Source organism: Syngnathoides biaculeatus, chromosome 10, assembly GCF_019802595.1.
Source record: "Syngnathoides biaculeatus isolate LvHL_M chromosome 10, ASM1980259v1, whole genome shotgun sequence".
Taxonomy (NCBI): domain Eukaryota; kingdom Metazoa; phylum Chordata; class Actinopteri; order Syngnathiformes; family Syngnathidae; genus Syngnathoides; species Syngnathoides biaculeatus.
Genome location: NC_084649.1, coordinates 21,364,625 through 21,384,193, shown reverse-complemented (window position 1 = coordinate 21,384,193; position 19,569 = coordinate 21,364,625). Strand labels below are relative to the sequence as shown.

At 44.9% G+C, this 19,569-nt stretch overlaps 1 protein-coding gene across 3 annotated transcripts in view; it reads right to left on the bottom strand.

Moving 5' to 3' along the window:
* The window catches only part of arhgef10la (Rho guanine nucleotide exchange factor (GEF) 10-like a), a 157,120-nt gene that overhangs the window by 36,518 nt on the left and 101,033 nt on the right, over positions 1-19,569 (bottom strand). For all 3 annotated transcript variants that reach the window (XM_061832610.1, XM_061832611.1, XM_061832612.1), the window contains one exon: positions 5,941-6,027. In XM_061832610.1, the coding sequence (XP_061688594.1) occupies positions 5,941-6,027 (87 nt within the window). The remainder of the gene's footprint in view (positions 1-5,940; positions 6,028-19,569) is intronic.

Genomic DNA, 19,569 nt, shown 5'->3' with positions numbered 1-19,569 from the left:
CCCGCAAAAGGGGCACTCGAACGGAAAAGGTAAGAGTGAGACCGGTGGAATATATGTGCCAAGGAAGTGACTTTTACCGGCCGTGTTAGCGCTGTGCTAGCGTGTTGCTGCTGTGTACTGGAGTTTCTCAGTTATATTTACCGATAAGTTTTTTTTTTTAACCGGCGCTGTTAGCATAAGCATTAGCGCAAGCTTTAGCGCTTCGCTAGCATTAGCACTAGTGTTAGCACCACGCCAGCGTTAAACTATCTGTATAAATATCTCGTGTTTCAATGCGGGTTTCAATTTGGGCACTTGCAGCTTTTCCACAGCTGCGGCGTATGTATGTACCGAATAGTATTTCCTTTACAAATGTACTCGATGAGGCTTGAAAGCAGGTGCTTGTAGGCCGAGAATTAGGGTATCTTGTTTTTTACTGGGTTTATGACCGGTAAATTGTGAATTCATTTAAAAAATTGGTTTATTTAGCTAGGTTTTTGCAAAACTTTGGTAGGTTTCACATAAAAATGGACAATTTTTGTTTTAATATGTCATTTTTTTTAAGTACTTGTGTGCTCCAAATGGGATTTTACTAATTGTTTTAACATTTGTAAGTTGTTTAATATTTTTATATGTCTTGGAGTATTTCTGTATTTTGGGGTTTTAATATTTTGTGCACGATTACTTTGGCTCCCGTTGAAATTGCACCTAATATTTTGATTGTTTTGCCACTCCTATTGACAAATGTGACATATTTGTTTGCCAATAATGGGATAATACCAGTAAAAGTGAAAATTTTGCTTCCTATGAAGGTTACCGTAAATTCCGGCCTATGGGCCGTGACTTTTTTCACACGCTTTCAACCCTGCGGTTCATGCGGTGATGCGGCTAATTTGTGTATTTTTTTCTAATGGCTGCAAGGGGGGGCACGTGAGCGGAAAAGTTAAGAGTGAGATTGCACACTGCAGTCAACCCATTAGTCAGAACATTTAAAAGATAATATTTAATTTAAAAGGAGATTCCTGGCACCCGTGTAGCAAATTGTGGACTTTCAAGTGAATAAAATAAGTTGAAGTTAGCAAGTGTGTTTAAAAGTGGCAACATTTTGAGATGATGTAAACATCCTTAGTTCCACAAAAGCCATCAGACTGAGGACGCTGATCTGTGCTTTCTCTCTTGGCTGGCCTACGCTAGCTTTAGCCACTTTCTGGGCCAAAAGCGGATTACCTGATCAGCTGCCCGCCCACCCGCCCACCACAAACACTCCAAAAATAAATACTGCAAAATTTCCTTTTCTTTCCAGGCAGCTTCATCTGAACTCCCACAAGTTCTCCTGCATTGTGGTATGTGCTCGTGTGCAGTGCATGCAAGACTGCAGCACATCCCTACAACTTACTTGTTTTTTTTTTGTTTTTTACACCACTTCACAGTTTCCTAGCAACTAACATAGATGATAATACTACAACGTTAATCTTCTGACTTCAATCTTAAATTAAATGTAAAGTTTGCAGTTGTAAAACGGCACGCATACATTTCAACGTAGCCTCGCTCCACTTGCCCCTCCCACATCCATCTCTGAGCTAAGCCACGCCCCTCACAGACACAAACGTGTACTAGATGCGCATTGTAAAAATGTGAACAGTAAAAAAAGCCAATCTTACCCATTGCTTGCAGTTGTTTTTTTTTTTAATGTACAATAAACTTAGCTATTGAGGAATGCAGCCCTATGGGGGCACAAACCAGTGCAATTTGTAGGCCGGTCCCAAGCCTGGATAAATGCAGAGGGTTGCGTCAGGAAGGGCATCCGGCGTAAAAACTGTGCCAAACAAATATGAGCGTTCATCTAAAGAATCCCATACCGGATCGGTCGTGGCCCGGGTTAACAACGCCCGCCCCCGGCACTGCTAACCTGCAGGGTGTCGGTGGAAATTCAGCTACTGTGGGTCGAAGACAAAGAAGAGGAGGAAACCGGATCCAGCGTGAGAAGAAAAAGAGGCATGCACAGACCCCATGACTGTGTGTAGGGACTTTGAATGTTGGGACTATGACAGGAAAAGCTCAGGAGTTGGTTGACATGATGATTAGGAGAAAGGTTGATATTCTGTGCATCCAAGAGAGCAAGTGGAAAGGTAGTAAGGCTAGAAGTTTAGGAGCAGGGTTTAAATTATTCTACCACGGAGTAGATGGGAAGAGAAATGGAGTAGGGGTTATTTTAAAGGAAGAGCTGGCTAAGAATGTCTTGGAGGTGAAAAGAGTATCAGATCGAGTGATGAGACTAAAATTTGAAATTGAGGGTGTCATGTATAATGTGGTTAGCGGCTATGCACCACAGGTAGGATGTGACCTAGAGTTGAAAGAGAAATTCTGGAAGGAACTAGAAGTAGTTCTGAGCATCCCAGACAGCGAGAGAGTTGTGATTGGTGCAGATTGTAATGGACATATTGGTAAAGGAAACAGGGGCGATGAAGAAGTGATGGGTAAGTACGGCATCCAGGAAAGGAACTTTGAAGGGCAGATGGTGGTGGACTTTGCAAAAAGGATGGAGATGGCTGTCGTGAACACTTATTTCCAGAAGAGGGAGGAACATATAGTGACCTACAAGAGCGGAGGTAGAACCACGCAGGTAGATCATATTTTGTGCAGACGATGTAATCTGAAGGAGGTTACTGACTGTAAAGTAGTGGTAGGGGAGAGTGTAGCTCGACAGCATAGGATGGTAGTGTGTAGGATGATTCTGGTGGTGGGTAGGAAGATTAAGAAGACAAAGGTAGAGCAGAGAACCATGTGGTGGAAGCTGAGAAAGGAAGAATGTTGTGCGGCCTTCCGGAAAGAGGTGAGACAGGCTCTCGATGGACAACCGAAGCTCCCGGAAGACTGGACGACGACAGCCAAGGTGATCAGAGAGACAGGCAGGAGAGTACTTGGTGTGTCATCTGGTAGGAAAGGGGAGAAGGAGACTTGGTGGTGGAACCCCAAAATACAGGGAGTCATACAAGGAAAGAGATTAGCGAAGAAGAAGTGGGATACTGAGAGGACTGAGGAGAGGCGAAAGGAGTACATCGAGATGCGACGTAGGGCAAAGGTAGAGGTGGCAAAGGCTAAACAAGAGGCATATGAAGACATGTACACCAGGTTAGACACGAAAGAAGGAGAAAAGGATCTCTACAGGTTGGCCAGACAGAGGGATAGAGATGGGAAGGATGTGCGGCAGGTTAGGGTGATTAAGGATAGAGATGGAAATGTGTTGACTGGTGCCGGTAGTGTGCTAAATAGATGGAAAGAATACTTTGAGAAGTTGATGAATGAAGAAAATGAGAGAGAAGGAAGAGTTGAAGAGGCAAGAGTGAAGGACCAGGAAGTGGAAATGATTACTAAGGGGGAAGTCAGAAAGGCATTACAAAGGATGAAAAATGGGAAGGCAGTTGGTCCTGATGACATACCGGTAGAGGTATGGAAGCAATTTGGAGAGATGGCTGTGGAGTTTTTGACCAACTTATTCAACAGAATACTAGCGGGCGAAAAGATGCCTGAAGAATGGAGGAAAAGTGTTCTAGTTCCCATTTTTAAGAACAAAGGGGATGTTCAGAGCTGTGGGAACTATAGAGGAATAAAGTTGATGAGCCACACAATGAAGTTATGGGAAAGAGTAGTGGAGGCTAGACTCAGGACAGAAGTAAGTATCTGCGAGCAACAGTATGGTTTCATGCCTAGAAAGAGTACCACAGATGCATTATTTGCATTGAGGATGCTCGTGGAAAAGTACAGAGAAGGTCAGAAGGAGCTACATTGTGTCTTTGTGGATCTAGAGAAAGCCTATGACAGAGTACCAAGAGAGGAACTGTGGTACTGCATGCGTCAGTCTGGTGTGGCAGAGAAGTATGTTAAAATAGTACAGGACATGTATGATGGTAGCAGAACAATGGTGAGGTGTGCCTTAGGTGTGACAGAGGAATTTAAGGTGGAGGTGGGACTGCATCAGGGATCAGCTCTGAGCCCCTTCCTGTTTGCAGTGGTAATGGATAGGCTGACAGATGAGGTTAGACTGGAATCCCCTTGGACCATGATGTTCGCAGATGATATTGTGATCTGCAGTGAAAGCAGGGAGCATGCAGAGGAACAATTAGAAAGATGGAGAAATGCACTGGAAAGGAGAGGAATGAAGATTAGCCGAAGTAAAACAGAATATATGTGCGTGAATGAGAAAAGTGGAGGGGGAAGAGTGAGGCTACAGGGAGAAGAGATGGCGAGGGTGGATTACTTCAAATACTTGGGGTCAACAATCCAGAGCAATGGAGAGTGTGGTCAGGAAGTGAAGAAACGGGTCCAAGCGGGCAGGAACAGCTGGCGAAAGGTGTCTGGTGTGTTATGTGACAGAAGAGTCTCTGCTAGGATGAAGGGCAAAGTTTACAAAACAGTGGTGAGGCCGGCCATGATGTACGGATTAGAGACGGTGGCACTGAAGAAACAAGAAGAAAGCAGAACTGGAGGTGGCAGAAATGAAGATGTTGAGGTTCTCCTTCGGAGTGACCAGAGGTTGGATAGGATCAGAAATGAGCTCATTAGAGGGACAGCCAAAGTTGGATGTTTTGGAGACAAGGTTCGAGAGAGCAGACTTCGATGGTTTGGACATGTTCAGAGGCGAGAGAGTGAGTATATTGGCAGAAGGATGCTGAGGATGGAGCTCCCAGGCAAAAGAGCGAGAGGAAGACCAAAGAGAAGGTTTATGGATGTGGTGAGGGAAGACATGAGGGCAGTTGGGGTTAGAGAGGAAGATGCAGGAGATAGGCTAAGATGGCAAAAGATGACACGCTGTGGCGACCCCTAACGTGACAAGCCGAAAGGAAAAGAAGAAACTTAGCTATTGAGGAGAAACAATAATATCGCTATCGGTACGTGATTCTCACTCCCCCGATGTCTTAAACAGAGGCCACTAGCGGTTCTTCTTTTACCGATGCGCATTCACAGCACTTCTTTTCAATTTTGTGACTAAATGTAGGAAAAATGTAATGTAGGAAAATACTGTAATCCAGACAGGAAAATATGTATAGTGCAAATGCTAGCGAGCTTCGTTACCCCGGCAATGTTGTTTTGCACTGTTAGCATCACGCTTGCTCACTTTTATATGAGCACAAATTGTTGCGGGTGTTTTAAAGACATAACGAGTAATCGTTTTTGTTTTATGTTTACTTTGTCAACCTCACCTTGCAGTGGCAATAAACAGCAGTTTGAAGCGAAGCTTTGATTATCACTCCCCCGATGTCTTAAAGAGCCCACTAGCAGTTCTTCTTTTACCGATGCGCATTCACAGCTCGTTTACCCTTACTCTTTCACCTGTACAAGTACTTCTTTTCAACTTTTGTGACTAAATGTAGGAAAATACTGTAATCCAGACAGGAAAATATTTAAAGTACAAACGGTACCTTGAAATTAACCCTTAATCTTAACGTGACATCAATGCTAGCTAGCCGTTACCCTGGCAATGTTGTTTTACACTGTTAGCATCACGCTAGCTCACTTTTATATTTCTGTTCTGTTTACTTTGTCAACTTCACCTTGCAGTGGCAATAAACAGCTTGAAACGAGCACGCGTCGTCTTTTTGAAAGAATTTTCAGTCCGCAAATCTGCCGCTTGCTGTGAACTTGGCTGCCACCATCGAGCTTCCAAGTCATAGCAAAACAAAACTGGCCTAGGCAATGACTCACAGCTGTAAAACTTCCCAAGACGGGTCACTCGCAAGTCGAGGTGCCGTTCTACTTCGGATTCTGTTCTTCAAATTGAAATGCAAATGAGCGTGGAAAAAGTCGCGTTTTTACTGCTGTAAGGATTAGGGAGAACAGTAAAAAAGTGGATTCTTTTTCTTTTCCCTCTCTCTCTCATCACCGATTCTGGTTTATTTTCGTCGAGCGTGCCAGTGTACGCCGCGGTACGCTTGTGTGTGCGTGCGTGCGCACGTTACTCACCCAGAGAAAGCCTTGAGGTAAGGATGTGCTGGCTGCCGAGAAGCCCAACATTGCACAGTGAACAGGATTGTGGATGGCAGCTTCAAGCTACAGGAGACAAAATCAATATTGATTTCTCATACATCACATCACCGCGCGCTTTTCTTCTTCTTCTTTTTTCTCTCCCAACCCCCCCTCCTTCTTCTTCTTCATTTGTTTCCAAGCTGTCTCGCTGCATTTTATCAAAGGGACACACACGTTGGCGCTGGCTCTGACGCCCCCCAATTCGATTCGGTTCAAAGCTTCCGATGGGCCTTTGCTAAGGACTTTGTTATCCTCTAAATAACTGATGACACGCCAGCCTTGTTGGAGGGCAACCGCATGTGCGAATGACATCAAAAACTGGCACCGGGTCATGTCGCAACGGCGCGTAGCCAGTAGGGGGCGGCATCTGTATTTTTTCCCATTCAAAGCGGTCTGGGGATTGATTTTGGAATTACAGCGAGCTACATCTCTGTGCAGAGTCGCGACGTGACCCTTGTGAGGATAAGCAGCTCGGAAAATGGATGGATGGGCGAAAAATAACGTTTGTCATCCATGATTCCACTTCGTTGTTTCAGGTTTTTGCAATGACATCATTACAGAAATGTTAGTATATAGTAATATATTGGCAATATTGCATGTTGCATTCTGCTTCATTTTCAAATTGTCGTCACACACCAGCATCACATAGCCCCTCCGGTTCCACACAACAAGATTCTTTACACGCCCTAACAAGCACTAATAGAAAATTTCCACCCTTTATCAAGTGGTAATTGAGTGGTGCCGGCACCCGCAGCCCCTCCGACGGTGCCGCCGCCGTCGCCTTGGAGACCGAGTCAACATTCCAGAAAACGCTCGCATTCAAAGCTTGGATGCGGCAAGCACGGAACATTTGGTATGGCGGCGTCTCGTGTTTTCCGCGTAGAGTGACGCGACTAGCAATGAATTTTGGCTTCTTGTCGTCATTCGGGTCGCAGGTGAAAGGGAGTCTTTCCCAGCTTCCACAGTGAGCAAGCTGTAGTAACATTATTCATTTTTTACATAGCGGCACGGTGGGATCGGCTGGAAAGCGTTGGCCTCACAGTTCTGAGGTTCCGGGTTCAATCCCGGACCAGCGTGTGTGGAGTTTGCATGTTCCCCCCGTGTCTGCGTGGGTTTTCTCCGGGCGCTCCGGTTTCCTCCCACATCCCAAAAACATGCAACATTAATTGGACACTCTAAATTGCCCGTAGGTGTGATTCTGAGTGCAGCTGTTTGTGTCTATGTGCCCTGCGATTGGCTGGCAACCAGTTCAGGGTGTATCCCGCCTCGTGCCCGTTGACAGCTGGGATAGGCCCCAGCACTCCCCGCGACCCTTGTGAGGATAAGCGGCAAAGAAAATTGATGGATGGATGTGAGGAGTCTCTTCAAATAGTGTTACTAATACTGCTATTCTTTTTGTTATGATGACTATTAAAGAGCGATGATCAGTGGAGTTTTATTTCAGGAAGTTTGCCGCAAACGGGTTATGTCGCCCTTCAGACTATCGGTGCTCACAAAGTGGTCCACGGCCTCAAAAAGGTTGGCGACCCCTGCGGTGACAAATGCCGTGACGCCGATGCTATTCGTGAGCCCATTTGTGAAGTTTGCAATTACTCTACGTGGCAGTATTAAGCGAGCGGACTTTAAGGCAGACCGATGTGGTGACTTAAAATACACGTGTAATTCTCTTTGTTTGATGTTTCGTTTGAACTGAGTGGTAATAAACATTCTGAATCAGAATTTTGAAACAATAATCGTGAAGGCAAGACTACTTCCTTAACACCAATAAAGGTCCACTGTCATGAAATGCATGATTTTTAGTATGTTATTAATGAAAAAATCTATTAGTTTTTCCTGCAGGAAGGTAGCTCGTTGTTCCTTCGTGTTAGCCAAAATGCCGGCTCGTTGCATTGCTGGATATTGCTCGAACGCTCGGGAGGATGGATTTACCCTTCATAAGTTTCCAAAAGACCCGGTACGTCGTGAAAAATGGATTGCGCGGGTGCAAAGGACGAGAATTGACAGGTAGGTGTGTATACAGCTACCAAAAAATAATAATAACTGGGGGAGGAGGAGGACGTAATCCATAAATCCAGGGTGCTAAATGAGTCAATGTGCCACCCCGGCCGAGGCCGTGAACAGCGGACACGGCGCCGCCAGGGTGGCTCGTCGTGGCGCTGGGCTGCGGCGGCTCATCTCCCCAATGGAGGTGGATCGGAGGGGGAGGCGGTTTGGCCGCACTGTCGTCGTCGCTCGCCAGCGGTAGATTGGACAGGGAGGCGGTTTGGCCGCATGAAGTTTGGCCGTGATGATCGGGTCGTAAAAAAAAAAAAAAATCATATCAAATCAAAAAGCGGTTCTGTGTCAGTAGGGGCGTCGGAAAGGGTGTATTCAAAGGTGAATGTTGCAGTGTGACGTCACGGCAACCAATATGGCTACCACTTTGCAACTTTGCGCGTGGATGACTCGCTCTCTGCTCATATTTATTTTTTCGTATAGACATTGAAGTGAATCATGTTATATGTATTTTTCATTACAATATCTATTTTAGAATGTTTATAGGGATGACACTTGACCTTTAAGCCAATTTATGTTTTACTTTAGATGGGCCTTTGGTGGCATCCTGTGGGACTTTATAAAATAAAAACTGGTGCGTTTTTCAGCCAAAAATGGCAGATAGATTTTCTTTTAAAAAAAAAAATGTAAAAAGTAAACTGCGACGTGGGACTACTGCTTGAACAGCAACTGATGCAAATAGGTTCATTGTACTATTCCGGCCTTAGAATTTCATGGTTCAAACTGTCACTGAATGTCGCTTATTAAGATAGATGATAAAAATGCACTATTTTGTGGTAAATACATGAACCTTTTAGGACCATCACAGTTTAAAAAAAAAAAAGGATAATTTCGCATGGCACACTTGATGATCTCTCAAGGCAGACTAATGTGCTGCAGCGCGGTGGGTGGGAATCATCGTATTAAAGGCTCCACTGTAGCAGACTGATGCGTTGCGTCGGGATCATTTTTGCAAGCTCTGTTAGGGGCACAGTAACGAACGCGCACAGTTGAATTCGACACCTGACAACGGGCACGCTGGGCCAGCAAACTGTTGTTTGCTCATTACGGCACGTCCGATACATCAGGCTCCCTAATGAAGCTCACGCGGCGGGACGGCGAGCGTCAAGGTTGCTCCTCGACGCTCGCGGTTTGGTCATTTGGGGCGCAGCCGCGAGGCGCCCATTTAAATTCCGCGCGCGGATCAAAGTCACGAGCGGCCGTCGCGCTCGCACGCAAAACACTCAAAAGTCCTGCGAAGACAATGAAACCTTCAAGGATGGTGGTGGGAGGCTGGGGGGGGGGGCGACATTTAACTCCTGATGATAGGCTGAAAAACGCGGCGATGTCATAATCGCCGCTACGGACCCCGTCTCCACGGCAACGCCGCAGCTCACGGCGAAAAAAAAAAATGAAGCCGTCGCACTCAAGATGCCAGCGAGGTCTTTTTCATCGTGTCCTTCATCGGCTTGGCGAGTAAATGTCATGCAAATTTGCTCTGCTGTCGGTACCCCCCCCCCCCCCGCACCCACCCCGCCTCCCCACGTACACGCGCACACGGCAAAATACAAGCTTGAAAGACGAGAAAAAAAGGAAGGGAAATGAGGAGGAATATATTTCTTCCAACAAGTCAACAAAGCTGGCCTTTAAAAAACATATCTCAAAATTATTTGTAATGGTACGTGCGCACACTTTAAAATTAAAAAAAAAAAAAAAAAAAAAAAACAAGAAAAAAAATGCAACAGCCTTGGTTTGGACTGCTTACCTGTGTATGACCTCTGCCAGGAATTAAACCACCCTCAAAAACCATGTCGAGCCAGCGGAGTCCTGCATTTGGGTCCTACCCTACGCCGCTTTGCTCGTCACGAGGTGCGCCCCGCCTCCTGCCCAAAGATAGCTGGGATAGGCTTCGGCACTCCTTTGTAAGGATAAGCAGCTCATATAACGGATGGACGGATGTTTCTTGATGCATTTCGCTCTAGGCCAAGTTTCAAACCAGTTTCCCATATTGCGAACCATTTTAGGGCATTTTATTAATGAAAACAGCCCATAATGATTTTTTATAGTCTTCTTCTTCTTTTCCTTTCAGCTTGTCCCGTGAGGGGTCGCAACAGCGTGTCATCTTTTTCCATCTCAGCCTATCTCGTGCATCTTCCTCTCTTTGAAGTCGTCCACCCTCGCTATCTCTTCTCCCGGGAGCTTCACTCCTCCTCCTCCGCCACCTCTCATTCACGCGCATATATTCTGTTTTACTTCAGCTAATCTTCATTCCTCTTTTTTCCAGTGCGTGCCTCCATCTTTCCAATTGTTCTTCCACCCTTTCCCAGCTTTCACTGCAGATCAGAATATCACCTGCAAACATCATAGTCCGAAGGGATTCCAGTCTAACCGCGTCTGTCAGCCTATCCATTACTACCGCAAACAGGAAGGGGCTCAGCGCGGATCCCCGATGCAGTCCCACCTCCACCTTAAATTCTTATGACACACCTACAGCACATCTCACCGCTGTTCTGCAATAGATATGGATTAAATTCCTTTATTCGCTCTTTCCACTTTGTTACATAATCAGTATTAAGTTAGAACGTTCAGTCTCCTTCCGTTGGCTGGGTAATTTGTTTGAGACGGGGGAGTCTACAGTATTTGTACTCTGAGGCGTAACTGGCAGACTAACTGTCACGGCAACAGATAAAGTCCTCTGCACGTCGCCCGGCTCTGCAGCTGGAGTCCGTCTGCTAGCAAGGCCAACCCTGGCATATTTGCTTTTCGAAGGTGCTTTGTTTTGTGTCGCAGCGCCTCCGAATTGAGAGGAGCCAGATGAGGTGGCTGGGGCATCTGAATCAGATGCTTCCCGGGTGAGGTTTTCTGGGAACTTCCCACCGGGAGGAGACCCTGGGGACGACCCAGGACACGCTGGAGAGATCAGATCTCTCGGCTGGCCTCGGGAATCCTCGAGAAGAGCCGGATGAAGTGGCTGGGGGAAGGGAAGTCAGGGTGTCCCTGCTAAAGTTACTGCCCCTGTGATCTGACCTCGGATCAGCATGGATGATTTCACCACTGAATTTAGTTTTTTTACGTGACACGGCTTGATGGTTGCGCACATTCCAAACGCACGACGTTGATGCTTTATGAGCCTCTCTGCCTTTTCGCAACTGGCAGCGGGGCTCGCTCCCAATCCTCCCTAAATAGCAGGAGTTCACCGTAGGGCGGCAAAAGTTTGCTTGTTCGCACTTACAGCTATAAATTACTTGGTGGGGAGGTGGATAACGGGGCTTCGTCATTAGAGCTGTCACCGCTGCCGCAAATTAAAAATCCCAAATCCAATTCTCCGTCCCTGCTCCAGCTGTTTCGTGAATTAATTAAAGATTTAGTCGCACAGCGGGCTGTGATGACATGACAATATTTGCATGCTGTAGGCAGAAGAGCCTCTTTGGGGTCTTTATTTATGAGTTTTTAATTTCAATACACCTCGAGTTTGATCTCAACAATCCCACACCAGCAACCGCTGCCTTGGAGTGACTGCTGTTACATTCCTGGCCACTGGGCAGGGGAAAATTTCTTCGGCGAGTATGGAGAGCAAGCATTAGCTCAAGGCGGCCCCGATTGACATCAAATCTATTTATCCGATAAGCGCGAAGAATGATCGGAACCAGTGATGAGAAAGTCCTTTTTGTCTTCCTGTTTTCTATTTCTTGATGATAACATTCAGCTACGTGGGGACCCTTCTCGAGCAAAACAATGAATACTTTGAGGGCAAATTCACACTCGCACTGGAGCCTACTTGGCACCCTCAGTGCAGAACTTTGTTGAGTGAGTGTTCTGATGCGTGGTCAAGGTGGGTCCATTTCCTCTCCTATCAAAGCCTATCTCGTGCATCTTCCTCTCTAACTGTCCTCATCTCCTCCCTCACAACATCCATCAACCTTTTCTATGGTCTTCCTCTTGCTCTCTCTTCCTTGGCAGCTCCATCCTCAGCACCCTTCTACCAAGATACTCACTCTCTCGCCTCGGAACATGCCCAAACCATCGAAGTCTGCTCTCTTGAATCTTGTCTCCAAAACATCCAACTTTGGCTCTCCCTCTAATGGGCTCATTTCTAATCCTATCCAACCTGTTCACTCCAAGCGAGGACCGCAACATCTTCATTTCTGCTACCTCCAACTCTGCTTCCTGTTGTCTCTTCAGTGCCACCGACTCTAATCTGTACATCATGGCCGTCCTCACCGCTGTTTTATAAACTTTGGCCTTCATCCTAGTGGAGACTCTTCTGTCACATAGAACACCAGACACCTTTGAAGTCGTCCACCCTCGCTATCTCTTCTCCCTAGAGCGTCACTCTTCCCCCACCTCCCCCCCATTCATGCACTGTTTTACTTCAGGTAATCTTCATTCCTCTCCTTTCCGGTGCGTGCCTCCATCTTTCTAATTGTTCCTCCACCTGCTCCCTGCTTTCACTGCAGATCACAATATCACCTGCGAACATTACAGTCCAAAGGGATTCCAGTCTAACCTCATCTATCAGCCTGTCCATTGCTACCGCAAACAGGAAGGGGCTCAGAGCGGATCCCTGATGCAGTCCCACTTCCACCATGATCTCAAATTCTTATAATACTCAAAATATGATTCAAGGGAAAGCAGCAGAACACTACTAAATCAACATAAGGAACTTTAATAAACATTGTCAACAGAAGGACTGTAAATTGCAAGCTATATAACCATCTTAAATTTAGATAATAGTGTACATGAGAATTCATTTTGATCATCTCACAAAATAGATTTACACTCAAATGTTCTCTAAAAGTACAACGCTCTCTTGCATGTTTCTGTGACACTCATATTCTAGTCGCTATTGCCATACTGGTTAAATATGAACAGATGTTGATTGAGCGGTGACACGCTATATCATCGGCGAAGCTCCACATGTTGCATTTTTCCTGAAATTTCAACCCCAAGTCTAGTATTGCAAACTTGTTACGCGTCGTGTATCACGGTCACTAACTCTTTCTATTCATCATGTTGCTCACAGTTTTCTTCTGTCACATCGAACACCAGACACCTTCTGCCAACTGTCCCACCCCGCTTGGACCCGTTTCTTCACTTCCTCACCACACTCACCGTTGCTCTGTATCGTTTACCCCGAGTATTTGAAGTCGTCCACCCTCGCTATCTCTTCTCCCTGGAGCTTCACCCTTCCCCCTCCGCCTCTCTTATTCACGCACATAATGCGGCAATGCACGGTATGTGTCATACCGACCGTAATGTTATCTCAACACTCCTCGCTTATGTTAACCGCCAGCGTGCAGTTGAAATGCGCAGAAAGACTTCAAATAATCTTTTGTCACTGCAGTATAATGGAAAAAAAGAAAACCTTGAAGAACCACAGAAGGACAAAGCTTGAGCCAACTGGAAATAAATCCTCGGAGAGACACTGCAGCAAACGTTGAGATCCCTTTTATATTGTCTTTTTGTTAAGCCCTTTTTTGCTCAAAAACATCTGTGCTTTGCTACACAAATCTTCCCCCATCTCGTACTCGGGAGCTTCATAAATCCGTCACTCACCGGGCAGCGGCAACCTCAGTCGCCGGAGACTCTCGACAAAGCCCATTTTGTGGCGCTCCGGCCAACACGCGGCGCCGCCGTGTAATCATTCCATCAGCATGGGAAGACGGATGCGCGCCGGACCCTCGCGAATATCGCCCGCCCGTTTAAACAAGTCCAAGCCCGGGAGACCTGGACGCTGTGATTGTGTGCGCTTCTACAAAAGGCACAAATCATCTGTGACATGTTAATGGGGGGGGGGGGGGGGGGGCACGACGACGACGACAACAACAACTCCCAAGCCAAGCACGTAATAGACCAGAAAATATCCCTTTTCATTTTCAATTGGCAAATTTAAAAATTAAAAAAAAAAAAGCACGATGTTTTACATTTCAATTTAGGCTTGCATAAAAAAAAATAAAATACGTAACGGAAAAAAAGGGCAACGGATTTATTTTGAATTTATTAAGGTTGTACCTTCATTTATAAGTTCAGTTTGGACAATTTGTTGCATCTCAAATCAACATTCGTCATTAAAATGAATGAAAATGCACTTGATCCATTCCCGTCTCCCTTTCCCCAAAAAGAAAATGTTTAAGAATACGTAAAAATATCAAGTAATTAAATCGGATATAAATAAATTAAACAGTTAGTGGTGCATTTTTCTGCTTTTAATTCAATGGGCATTGTGCTGCTCCTTCTGTGGTGGGCACCTCGGCCAGAAGGGGGCAGTATAATAGATAGTACACAGTATGCAGTACATGAAGACGAGGTTTTAGCTCTTTTCCAGAGGATAATGAAGATATGTCTGTGACACTTTCACCGTTTGTATTCAAACAGCTGCTGACACTCGCAGTTAAAGTTTTGTCAAACTAAACATTAAACATGGATATTGATATGTTTTTGAAAAAACAGGACTTTGTTTTAGAAAATGGCACGGTGGTTTTGTCAGTCATTTCTGTCGCGGGCCACATTTTCCCTACTGTTCCTCTCGGAGGACCGTTATGACTGTGAAAGAATCTTTAACCGCCTCAACAAATTTACATATGAAATTTATGAACTCGTTTTGGAATCAAAATTCGAGAGTAATGTGTTTTCAACTATTGTTGTTTGGTAACATAAAAATGCTTGTAAGATCTCAACGTTCTAATTTAGGAAATGACAATTGGAAATTTTGGTACAGATTTTAACAAAAAATCATGAACGTTGATACACATGATTTGCCTTCGCAGGCCACATAAAATCATGCAGCGGGCCCGATCTGGCCCCCAGGCCTTGAGTTTGACACCTGTGGGTTTGCGCGTTGCCCTCACAGTTCTGAGGACAGGAATTGAAATCCAACCCCCCCCGCCTATGTGGAGTTTGCATGGGGGATATGCTTTAAATCAAGTGTGCGGTCGCGGTGTGGTTTAAAGTTTAAAATATTTATAATTTATTCAAAATATAAGTATCGCAAGGGAATTAATGTTTTAAGATCAAATTCTGTAGTGTCTTTCCATTTCAAGCCCAAAATTGATGGCAAAAAAATAGCAAGATCTTTTTTTTTGTGTGTGTTAAGACTAAAAACGTCCAGAAAACAACAAAATCATTATTCGGTTTTACATTTTTGGATTCCCTCCTTGCCAAATGAAAACGGACAGAGCAAATAATAGCTTGATGAACAGCAGCGATGTGGATCCGGAGTGCGGCGCGTTCAAGGGCGAGAGGGAGGAGGAGGCAGCCGAAGCGGCCCGGGCTTTCTAATCCTGACGCGGCCCAACCCGGTTTTGTCATCGCGGACTTCAAAGTGTACATGATGAAATCCCACCCCGAGGTATTAGAGGAGCGCTGTCATCGGCGGGCCCGTCCTCGCCTAATGCCTCGTATAAACTCGGTCGGGCGCGAGTGCGTAGCGGGAAACACGTGCCCCGACCGCTCGTACAGTCTCTTCGGCTTTGCGTCGCCGAAATCATTTAATGGTTTCCAAGGAAGACGAGCTTTCGGAGCCGAGGAATTTTGGGCTCATTATGTGGACAACGGCTTCCTCGTGGAGGTTCATTCAGTGCGTCACATTGGAAGAATCACCCACAGCACGAATACAAAAATACAGCAAATTGTCTCAGATGCGTTTCTGCACCATTTTGCTGGACTTTCTTATCCATAACTTGACCTCGAACCTTTGCTGAGAATGACGGACCTGAACCGAGTCGAAGGAACTCAAAAAAGCAGCCGACAAGCTGATATCCGGTTCAGTTCCAAAACGCCAAAACCGAGGACGTGATTTGAAGTGGCTCCGGCGGCTAGCTTGCGCATGCTGCCCCCCCCCCCCAACCACCTCACAGTCCCTCGTGACCCGCCCTCCGACAACATCTTCATCTTTCAAAATGGCGGCGAGGGCAGAGGAAGCAGCCGTGGACTTAAAAACAATCACCATGTGCTCGCTATATTAACGGAGATAACGCCAACGCAGGGCGTGAGACAGTTTGCCAGAGAAGAAGAAGAAAGAAAATGAAAGAGAAAAACGGAGAGTCCGTCCGCCTCGGCCCCACTCGGCAGCCGCGGTAAAAAGTTTATCACTGCCGGCTAACAAGTGGGCCCTCGTCAACCTCTCCGGTTCCCGACGAGCGGCTTTCGGTCGTGGGCTGAGCGTCTCCTGGGGGGGAGGGGGAGGGGGAGGGGGATACGCATTGTTGTGCCGTGGCTGCTTTGGAACTTTTACAGTCAGAAATTGATTGGCCACCTTTGGCCATATCGAATTTCCTCTTTCGCCTCTCTGTCTTTGCTCCAGCAAACATAATAAGTTGTAGAATTGAAAAACAAAAAGATTTTTGTTTAGTCAAATGAAAATACAAATGAATGTATGTTTTTTTTTAAACGACAACTAGCTCAAACATCATGGTCTGTTCACAAAATGAATTGAAATGATCCTTTGTTTTTTATCTTCGTGAATTTAGTTGAAATAAAATTTGCGGATGGTTGTGTTGTCTGTCCTAACTCAATATTTATACAGTGGAACCTTAATAGAAAAGACTAATAGATGGGGGGGGGCAGCACTGAAGCCATTTTTTTCAGGTCATATGAACCCATATTAGTATACACAAAATTTGTGTTTTGTAGTTTTTGGGGGGCCTGAAACACCCAATGCAGTACAAAGGTATTTTAACTAAATGTTGAAAAAAAAAAAAAGCTTGAATATATTTGAAAAGTAATATATTTGAAAGTTTCACATTTGATGGAAACTTACCACCTCTTCCTGGGGAGGAATTAGTGTGCTTCCCAGTTCCAAATCTGTTGCCAAATGCAAACGGTCTGACACACACACACACACACACACACACAAAAAAAAGAGAAATTACTGGACCCAAAATTGTATTTTCCAGACTCTGGGGACTTTTGTATTCTTGAGAATTAACATTGCAACCATGCCGCTTTTTCTCTGCCAGCGCTTTCCGTACAATTGACAATAGATAAAATCATCAGGACGCAACTGCAACATCAAATGCGCCACATTCAACATGGCCGCCAAATAAGAACTGGATCTTGTCATAACCAGATATACAGATACAGATATACTTCTGTAACCCAGAAATATTTCACTCTGATTCTTTGCCTGGGTTGCGCCACATCGCCAGGAAACAATAGCGGCCAATTCTTGAACTTCGTCAACAGCATTTTAAATCACAAATAGAAACTATTTTTGGACACACAGTTCTGTCCTGAGGGTCCACTTTATCCCATATTCGTGATACCGGGGTCACTTTTATCAAGGTTCCACTGTCTCTACAGACACCTTTTGACGAGTTTTTCAACACAATACTCATTGTTGTTGTTTTTTTTTTTTTTTATTTCACCCCTAACAAATACCCCAAATGATAAAGAATATAAAACCTAAAACTGATAAAACTAAAGGAAACCCAAGTGAAACAAGCAAACAAGCTCTGAAGACACTTTGAACTTCGCTGAATTTGAAAATCACAAATCAAAGAGAAACAATAACTAAAACGAGTGAAAAAAATCACAAACTATTACAACATTGCTTCTGTAAGCGCGTCAGACTGCCAGGAGGCGCTAGAGAACAGGATGCGGACGAAACTTTGAGACAGGAAAGAGGTATATGTGTGTGTGTGTGTGTGTGCGTCCCGGAGGCCAAGATGGAGACGTAAAGAGGAAGTGGGCGGGGTTAGAAGGGCTCGAAGGTGGAGGGAGGGGGACTGCTGCTGCTGCTGCTGAGTTAAGCCCCTAATCACCGTCTGCTCTGCATGAAGGACTTTGAGTCACTCCATTTAATGCCACCTTCTCTTTAGTCAAAAATGGGAAAGTAATACTACCGCTAACTTCCAGACACACACCCCCTCCCGCTTTCCACCCCTCCCTCCATCCCCATTCGAGTGCGTTTGCCACAACGTTGTATCTAAACTTAGAGGAGTCCCTTCAAACAATGCTATATCTTGTCCCCAATTTGACATTATATTCCTTCCACATTTCTCAACCAATTGAAAACACAGCAATTTCTTAATATGAAGCCCGATCAGGACATGTGGGTGATGTTGTTTTTTTTTTAATTCCACACATCGTCCATGAAAAAAGTGACATTTTTAGACATTTAGCTTATGCTTCCTTATTTCTCAACATTTTCAAACCATTCCAACTTCAACCTGTGCAGCTCTGTCAGGACATCTTGGAGCCCATAAACATAAATTTTCTTGGCAATAAAGAAAAGAGAATTGCCGTTATTAAACACCTGGACTCTCAATCTTTAAAAACCAAAGACCAAGTTTGAAACCTTGGTGTTCTGATTGATTCTGACCTGACGTCCAACAATCACAGCAAATCAATCACAAAAACTGCCTTCTACCATCTGAAGAACATATTGAGAGTCTTGTATGTGGCAAGCAGACCAGGAAAAGCTCCTCCATGCTTTTATCTCAAGTCGACTTGACTATTGCAATGGTCTTCTGCCTGAACTCCCAAAAAGAGTATAAAACAGCTGCAGCTCATTCAGAATGCTGCAAAACAAAGCGGTCACAGCATAGAACTCCAATCCTAAAGTCCTTGCACTGGCTTCTGGTCAGATTTAGAGTAGATTTGAAAGTTCTGCTACTGGTCTATAAATCACTCAATGATTAAGGTCCTGAATACATGAAAGAAATGCTTACGGAATACAAACCCAGCCGAGCTCTGAGATCGACTGACTCAGGTCAAATAGTGGAGCGCAGAGTCCAAAGCAAACATGGCGAAGCAGCATTTGGCGATTATGCTGCACACAAGTGGAAGAAGTTGCCAACAGAGGTGAGGTCAGCCCCAAGTGTGAATGTTTTGAAATCCAGGTTGAAAACTCTTCTTTTTACTCATGCTTTTTATAATATATCCACTTTTTGATCATATTTTACTTGCACTCAATGCAGTTTTGTCTTTTTTTTTTATACTTTGTTTGTCATTTTTATTGTTTTTATCCCGTTTTAAATGTTTTATCTCTTTGTTTTCATACGCCTTCAATCATGTAAAGCACATTGAGTTACCTCGTGTATGAAATGCGCTATACAAATAAATTTGCTTTACATAATTGTTTTTACATTTGCTGAATCCTCCTCTCATTTATTCATTTTTATTTTAAGAATTCCAGACGTTCCACAGCAAAATTCTAAAATTTTTATTTTTTGACATGTTCTTCTACGTTTATCAACCGATTCAATCCACTCCAAATTTAAGCTGTTTAGTTAAGTCAGGAAATCTTCAAATTGCTACATTTATATTTAAGCAGTGTGTCCGCTGCATGCGTCACGTGCACGGATCTGCACGCTGATCGACAAGGTCATGACGATGACGAGCAGCGTAGCGAAGCGCGGCTCCAAAACGGAAAAAAATACATTCCATTGTGTCTTTGTGATCCATTCGCAACTGCCTTTTAGAGGTGAGGCTCAACAATGCGGCCACATTGACCTTGGCTCCTAGTTGCCATGGCAGCAAAACCTACGTTCACCATTGAAACATGGCTGCCCTTCAAAACAGGCTAATTCC